Here is an 8958-nt window from a genome sequence, read left to right on the forward strand (position 1 = left end):
CTCCTTTTAACAGCATCAGTTATTTCAAATTCAAAAGCAATCAAAATAATCAGAATCTGTTTACAATCCCTAAATGAGTAGGTTTCTGACAAGCTTAAAGTCACGCATCTAATATTTCTACCCAAATTACATGAGGAGAGAGGAAGGGTAGCATAGAAACAAAGGTTTGAGAGATTTTAATCAACACAAATGACCATGTCTAATTGTTAAACCTGTCTAAAGCAAATGGTACAAAAGCTTCCTAATGCTTCAGAGTTTCTTCTGGCAGCGACCTCAGAAGAAAGAGCCTCCCTCCTACATCATCACACTGACTTCCTTTAGCTCTCTGCTGTGTGCTGGTCTTGGGTCCCAGATTTCTCTAAAACAGGAGAGAAAAAAAGAAAACAGACAGCTAAAACACTGAGTGTCCTGGCACTCACTTTGTAAATCCCCTAAGAAAATTAAATTTGAATGTATGTGAAACGTATGTTCAAATATATATACCCTCTGTCTAAGCAAGCCTTTCAAACGATTTTGAAAATGCAAGTTCTCACCGCATCAGGTGCATTTTTGCTTGTGGTTGCGCTGCTGGTAGTTGTACTTTCCATAGTATCTGATGGGAAACAGTAAGAAATGAGAGCTTCCTTTGAGAAAAGGACTGTTTAATTTTGAATGGCAAGACAATTAACATTCATCATAGTATCATATATAGTTGTCAGCAGGGCTGACTGCTATCAGCATTTATGTAAAATGTCTAATTGATTTTTTAGAAAATAATTTAATTAAATAGTGTTTTTAAAGTAGAAGTGGCAAGGCTTTTTTTCTACTGAGAATTTCTGATCCACAGGGAGAAATAAAATAATTTGAAGAGTATATGCAAGTAAAAACAACTTTGAAAGCCTATAAAGTATATTTCTAACACAGCTTTTAAATTAAAAAGTAGAATGATAAATCATAGGCATCCCCAGATAACCCAGACAAAAATTTAAATCGTCATTAAGTTCATTCAGACTTACAGTGACCCATAGTGTTTCCAATGGAGTCCTGGTGGGGCACTGTGGGTTAATGCCCCAGACTGCAAAGCTGTTTGAACTGCAAGGTCAGCAGTTCAAGCTCACCAGCTGTTCCACGGAAACCCTATACAGGGAGCTCTGGTAGCATAGTGGTTACGAATCGGGCTTCTAATCTCACGGTTAGCAGTTCGAAACTACCTGCTGTTCCCTGCCAGGATGAGGCTTTCTGCTCCCGTAAAGATTTACAGGCTCGGAAACCCTGCATAGGGTCGCTAATACAGGGTTGTTATGAGTAGAAACTAACTAGACAGTACTTACCACCCACAACAAACTGAGCTGGAGGAGAGGCAACCCCACCCCACTGCCATCCAGTCAATTCCAACTCATAGGGAGACAATAAAACAAGGGAAAAGAAAGCGAATGCTATAGTGCTAACTCCACCCTGTAGTTAATCTGTCCTAGATTAGGGTTCTCTATTAGTGGCGGCATCCATGTACTCAAACACAGCAACAATTGTGAGGATGGTATAAAACCAGGCAAATTTCCTTCCTTTATACATACAGTCACCGTGATTCAGAACTGACTTGAGGGAACTTAACAGCAATAAACATTAGGATTGCCAATCTAAAATACAGGACACCTCATTAAATTTGAAATTAAGATAAGCATTTAGAGTAAAATATGTCCCATGCATATTTGGGACACCCATTTAAAATTGATTCATTGTTTTTCTGAAATTCAAATTTAACTGAGCATTCTCTTATTTTATTTGTCAAATTTCACAACCCTATCCTAGACATCTTGCTGTTCTCCTGAACTGTGTGCAATGTAAGCAAAATATGGAATCTATTGTCACCCATTGAAATAATTATAGTCTTAATAAAGGTAACATTAACTTTATTTTCAGTCTTCAAAATGTACATTTAGAAATCAACAGTATTTCTCTCCCAGATTTTGCTGGGGTTTTATAGAAAGTGAAAAAATAACTTAGTTTAGGAATTGACTTCATAACCTATTAATACCATAAACCTGACTTTGACATTCAGAAGGTCCAGGTTGCTTCAAAGTTGGAAAAGCCTGTATTTGAAAGCATTATTACTTATCAAGGACCTAGACTTGAACTTGCTGTGGGTTTCCACCCCTGCCTTTCAGTATTTTAGCTTACCACCACTATTTTCCTTACAGCAGCCCCTGCTGAAGTGTATTTCAGCCATCAGGAAGAATAGTACTAAACTGAAGCAGGTGGTAAAGGTTAAAGCAAGAGGAATGACTTGCTTTCAGAACAGAACGAGTTAGAGAGTAAATAAAATCTCCAGAGTATATTCATTTCCCACCTCACTGGGGTTTTGTCTGAATTTATAAATGTAGCACAATATTCATAAGCAACCTTCAGGTACTTCTCTAAATAACTCAAGGAAATGTTAAGAGTTGGGGGTTGGAGGGTAGAAAAGCAAAGCTGTCAGAATCAAATGTCTTATCATCAGGTATATTATTACCACAGAGAAATCTCTTTAAGCACCTGCTAATTGTTTCATGCCTGTACTCTCTAATAGGTGAACACAAAAGGCCACAAACTGCCCTCTTGACTTCACAGAAGAAGGGCTGTTACACACCTAGGTAAAACTGTACTTTTATACTGGTGGCAAAATCAACCCCTGAAAATATGACCTGTCTCTGTAAAGACCAAAAGGGAAGATGTCACCTAGGTGTAAAGTCACATGTTTTTCTTCCCTAAGACTGGATGGTGCAGTGTGCTAAAGAGTTAACACCGACATTGTGAAGCTACAACGTGGATCACCAGGGAATTGGCAATTTGGGATTGTTTGAAGTACAACAAAGTCAGTAACATTAACACAACATTGTGTTTTGCCAACCAGGCCCCAAATATCTTAACACCACTGCAGTGCAGCCAACCAGAAAACAGAATAATGGGAGGAGGGATTCTTGGCCAAGAGCAGTGGAAAAAATCCTCCCTCTACTTGGAAATGCGTAGAACACAAAGTCCTGTACTTGGATTGGCAGGAAGGTGTGTCCAGAATTGCATTCTGCCCTTTCTTTAACAACAACCTTGTGAAATTCAATTCTTTTGTACAAGAGTTTAGACTGGGGGCGGGGAGAGAAAAAAAAAACCTTAACCAACTTGTGCAATTGCCCAAACCAGTTTTTAATTCAGTGTCTCAGTCATGATTTACCTGCAGTAGAAAGAAAGACTAATAGACAGGGACTGTGACGGAAGTGACAGAGGCTCTTTTGAATGATGGAAACTAGTTCAGGTAGTGGAGTAGTAATAGGTTAGTATTGTAATAGGTAAGGGTTGTGTTCTTGTTAAATGCCATCAGTCAGTTCCAACTCATAGCAACCCTGTATAGGGTTTCTGAGAAGCAGTATGTGGGTTTGAATTGCCAATCTCTTTAGCAGTCCAGTGCTTATCTTATAGTGCCACACCAGGACTTCAAGGATTGTGTAGAACACTAAATTTAATACAATCTAATCAAAGCTTCCACAGAACATGACAGAAAACATCAACAGTTTGACAATTTTTTCTCCCTCTGATATATACATGTAGCACATTTTGTCTCCCTTTGATATATACATGTAGCACATTTTATCCTAAGAGTAATAAGAGCAATCACTTACACAGCATTCCACCTTTCCTCTAGTACCACAATTTTGTGGGCTTGAAGCCTGGATGGGGTTGGTACCACCTACTGGGCTAACTGCAGAATTGCAGAATTACAGATTCTGTCAACCTGTTTTGGTACCATGGTTTTGTGTTTTTTTTTTTAACTACTGAACAAATTAATATTAAGGAGTATGATTCTTCATTGGGAGGATTATGTATTAACAGGTAATGTCCCTGGAATCAAATAATAGTCTTTACAGCTGGGAGGAGCATGAGAAATCATACTTTAACACTGTCATTTTATGGTATAATGTGAGGAAATGAGCTGTGTCTATGACATCAGGAGCCTGGCTTCCCTGAGCATGTTTTTTTGATGTTGTTGTTGTTCTACCTCATGGAGTTATTGGTATGACCCTAAACAAAATGGTATGTTTTCCACATGCTCTGTAACATGGTATGGTTGTTTTAACTAAAAGAAGAAAACTGAAACTAAATGACTTGCCTGGATCATTTAACAGATAAACCTCAGAGTAAGGACTGCAACTCATGTATCTGACTCTAACTCTAGTGCTTTTTTCATTATATTATAATATCCCAAAATTTGATGCTGAAATAATTTTAGGTGACAACTGAGAAAAATTAGAAAGTACTGGAACACAACATTAAATACTATAAAATATACTGAGAAAATTATTACCTTTTAATTATTTCAAAATGATGACCTCAAAAAGAAAGCTCCAGTTTGCCACTGGTTTTCTTTAAAACTTTAAATCTTGTGAATCTCAGCCCTGGTAGTGTAGTGGATTACAAACTGGGCTGCTAAACACACAGTCAGTAGTTCCAATCTACCAGTTGTCCTGAAGGAGAAAGAGGAGGTTCTCTGCTAGGTAAAATTTACAGCCTCAGAAACCCAATACAGGGTTGCTGTGAGTAGGAACTGACTCATTGGCACACCACTGCCACCACCAATATCAGTTCCTAGGAACCATAGTAGTGTAGTAGTTTACGAACTGGGCTGCTAAATGCAAGGTCAGCATTTCAAGTCTACCAGTTGCTCTGAGAGAGAAAGATGAGGCTTCTGCTCCCATAAAGATTTATAGCCTCAGAAACCCTATAAAGAATCACTGTGTGTTGGAACTGACCCAATAGTACATAACTACCACCACCAATCTTAGTTGCTAATAAGATAAAGGATTTCTGGGTTGTTTATTTTTAAGTTTTTATTGTGAACTATGTGATAGTGTACATGGGAGAACATAGCTTTACAATCATCCTATCGTACTTTGTTTCATTCCAATGATTACAATCCCCTTGGATGCATCATCAAATAACCAAAGGGTATACCCTACAAGCCTGTCCCCGGCCGTGAGCACACAGCCCCTCTCCCTCTCTGTGTCTAAAGTCCCCAGCTGCTCCATCTCTCCACATCATCGTCTCTGCCTCCATCTCTGGCTTCACTGCTTCTCTGGGTAGGGTCCCGCAATCCGTTCTCCCTTGATGGTCCCAGGGACCTCCACTCTTGGACTGCAAAGTCAATCACTCCTCTCCTTTTATTACAAAACGTCTACCTTTACATTTTCAACACTCACAGTCAGTCCTGATAAAGGTTTTCTGTTATTTGTCTTCTATAACCAAACAATTTCTTGGCTTTTCATTTAAAATAGTAATATAAATTTTATTTCCAAAGAATTCACTTAAGAAATTGAAGGCATCCTTCTAAACAGAAAATATTAAATAAACAACAGCCCAAGTGAGCTCTGGTAGCATAGTGGTTACAAATTGGACTGTGACCGCAAGGTCAGCAGTTCGAAACTACCAGCTGCTCCGCAGGAGAAAGATGAGGCTTTCTGCTCCTGTAAAGATTTACAGCCTTGGAAACCCTGCTCAGGGTCGCTATGGGTCAGAACCTCCTTGATGGCACTTAACAACAACAACAAGTGATATATAAAATCTGGGAAACACTATGCACCACCCAACCACCTCTCTACCATACTAGTGTTGGTTGTTGTTATTGTTAAGTGCCCCAACTCACAGTGACCCTGTATAGGATTTCTGAGGTCATAGTGACCAGTCACTGGAGAATATCATGTTTGGTAAAGTGGAGGGTCAGAGAAAAAGAGGAAGACCACCAGCAAGATGGATAGACACAGTAGCAGTATCAATGGGCTCAAATGTAGCAATAATTGTGAGGTTAGCCTAGAACCAGGCAGTGTTTCGTTCTGTTATGCATAGGGTCGCTATGAGTCGGTACTGGCTTGATGGCATCTAACAACAACAACAACAAAAATCTTTGCAGGAACAGGAAGCCTCATCTCTTTCCCACGGTGCAGCTGGTAAGGTCGAACCAGACCTTGTGGCAGCACTCAGTGCTTATCCTACTAAGCCACAGCTCTCCCCTTAATAATTCTTTAATTCAATTACTTAAAGAATTCCTCTTTGAAAAGAAATGTTTTGGTGTTGTTTTTTTCCTTTTTCGTAATCAAACACCAAGGTGTAAGTAGATCAACACAACCAAAATCTAGGATTCTATTAGATGTCAGATTCACTTGGGCTAAAACAAACCCAAAGAAACTAATCTATAACCAATGCTCAGTGAATATATAATCAATAAATCATGGAACCAATAGATCACTCATGCCTGTGGCTATATTCATTTATGGTAAATGAACAGCTTAATGGTCTTATCACTTAATTCTCTAGGATCTTATGAGGAGAGGCAAAAAGATGAGTGTTGATATGTGGGTTGTCCCAGCTCAGAGTTGATTCAATGTTTTTCAAGCAAGGGGAAAAACTTCCTGAGGTGATCAAGTTGAATGGCGCTCTTTACTTTGTTGTTGTTGTTGTTATGTGCCGTGGAGTCAGTTCCGACTCATAGCGACCCTGTACAGGGTTTCCAAGGCTGTAAATCTTTACGGGAGCAGAAAGCCTCATCTTTCTCCCGTGGAACAGCTGGTAGTTTCGAACTGCTGACCTTGCGGTTCGCAGCCCGATTCGTAACCTCTACACTACCAGAGCTCTTCACTTTAGTATTGACTACTTTTGGCACTGTGGGTTAATGGGCTGGACTGAAAAGTGGGTTTGAACTGCAAGGTCAGTGGTTCAAGTTCACTAGCTGCTCCTCGGAAACCCTATACAGGGTTTCTATGAGTCAGAACTGACTCCACGGTGCTTAACAACAACAATAATCTTGGTTTGTACTCCTCGTGTGGTACTGTAGAATCAGCACTACACTGCGAACCACAAGATTGGCAGTTCAAACCCACCAGTTGTTCCGTAGAAACTCTATTCAGGTTCTTTATAGAGTCAGAACTGACTCAATGGCACTTAACAACAAGAATCTTGGTTTGATTTTAATCGAGAACTAAAAGACTTTTGGATCCTTATTCTGTGGGTTCCATGAAACAATATTCAGCTGACTCAAATGAGGTAAAACAGGGATCTCTCCTTCTAAAAACCCTCCTCTGCTTTATCTTCTTTATTTGTTATTAGAAAGACTGTACTGCTTCTGATTGCATTCCAGCTTCTTATTGAGCATCATGTCAAGCTTTCTGCTGTTCAATTTTTATCAAAAGATCAGTTGAAATAAAAATACAAGGTGGGAAGAAGCTCAAAAGTGTTTGTGGGAAAATACCATTATATTTTCATTCCATTTTTCCACAGACTTTTTGAAGAAGCCCTCTCATTTGGAGGGAAGGATAAGTAGTCCATCCAGTCTTCTAGATTTTCTAAATTTTACTTATGGATCCGACCAGAGTGCTATGTCCTTAGACCAAATTGTCTTGAGCAGATCCATCACTTTTTTAAAATTTTCAATTCAATAATTTGTTATCAGATTGTTCCAAGGAATAGAATAAGGAACAATCTGGAGAATTTAGGTATGAATTCATTTTAGAAATATTGTTGAGGATGTTGACTGTTGTTGTTGTTGTTAAGTGCCGTCGAGTCGGTTCCGACTCAGCGACCCTGTACAGGGTTTCCGAGGGTGTAAATCTTTACGGGAGTAGAAAGCCTCATCTTTCTCCTGCGGAGCGGCTGGTAGTTTCGAACCGCTGACCTTAAGGTTCGCAGCCCGATTCGTAACCACTACGCTACCAGAGCTCCTTGAGGATGTTGACTACTAAATCATAAATATGGTGCTTTACCCCCTTTAAAGGACCTGAAAGAGAAGTTTCTCTCAGTTCTCAGTACTAGGAAAAGTTATGTTTCTCCTGAGCAACTGGTTGATTATTATTACTTCATGGACACCATTTCTTTTTCGCTGGGGAATTCAGAATCAATTTTGTAGCTTATTTCTACCAACTATATAGTACTTGAATCATATATTTTCATGTACTTACCAGGCTTCAATTATTTTCACTTTGCCTTGATTTACTCATCTATTTATTTAATCCTATGCATTGTGTATCCTTTTGGAAAAAGACTGACAATAAATTGGAAATACCCATACTGATATTGATATAGCATATTATCTTTGGGCCCTGATTTCTACTGCATGCCTCGCTTTAAAAATACAAAATTCTTATTCATTGATACCTGAGATTTTGAGAATCATTCCCTCCTAGCTCTTAAAACCAGTCCTTTATTTATGGTTTCCTTTAACAATATGATCTCCTCTAATGATGCAGGTGATACAACCTTGCTTGCTGAAAGTGAAGAGGACTTAAAACATTTACTGATGAAGATCAAAGAGCATGGCCTTTGGTATGGATTACATCTCAATGTAAAGAAAACAAAAATCCTCACCAGAGAACAAATAAACAACATTCTTATCAACAGAGAAAAGATTGAAGTTGTCAAGGACTTCATTCTTCTTCGATCAACTATCAATACTCACAGAAGCAGCAGTCAAGAAATCAAACGACATATTGCATTGGGCAAATCTGCTGCACAAGACCTTTTTAAAGTGTTGAAGAGCAAAGATGTCAGCTTGAGGACTAAGGTGCGCCTGACCCAAGCCATGGTATTCTTTTTTTTTTTTTAATGTTTTATTGTGTATTGTGTGATAGTCTACATGGGGGAGCATTAGTTTTACATTCATTCTATCATACATCATCTCATTGCCATAGTTACCATCCCGTCCATGCATCATCACCCAACCAAAGGGTACATACCCTGCAATCCCACATACCCTCCCCTCACGGTCCTCAGCACACAGCCCCTCTCCCTCTCTGGATCCCTAGTCCCCAGCCACTCCATCTCTTCACGTCATCCTCTCTGTCTCAGTCTCAGGCCTCGCTGCTCCTCTGGGTGAGGTCCCGCTTTCCGCTCTTCTCCATTGATGGTCCCAGGGTCCTCCGCTCCTAGACTGAACTAGACTGAAAGGTTAATCACTCCCCTCCTTGC

At 39.5% G+C, this 8958-nt stretch overlaps 1 protein-coding gene across 1 annotated transcript in view; it reads right to left on the reverse strand.

Annotated features, from left to right (window-relative positions):
• Positions 1–241: 241 nt before the first annotated feature.
• The window catches only part of LOC102813885 (uncharacterized protein C14orf53-like), a 23164-nt gene continuing 14447 nt past the window's right edge, over positions 242–8958 (reverse strand). The window contains exons 9-10 of the mRNA XM_006873065.1: positions 534–592; positions 242–358 (exon numbers count right to left, since the gene is read on the reverse strand). Coding sequence (XP_006873127.1) covers positions 242–358; positions 534–592 — 176 coding nt within the window. The remainder of the gene's footprint in view (positions 359–533; positions 593–8958) is intronic.

The sequence above is a fragment of the Chrysochloris asiatica genome, unplaced genomic scaffold, assembly GCF_000296735.1.
Source record: "Chrysochloris asiatica unplaced genomic scaffold, ChrAsi1.0 scaffold00221, whole genome shotgun sequence".
Taxonomy (NCBI): Eukaryota; Metazoa; Chordata; class Mammalia; order Afrosoricida; family Chrysochloridae; genus Chrysochloris; species Chrysochloris asiatica.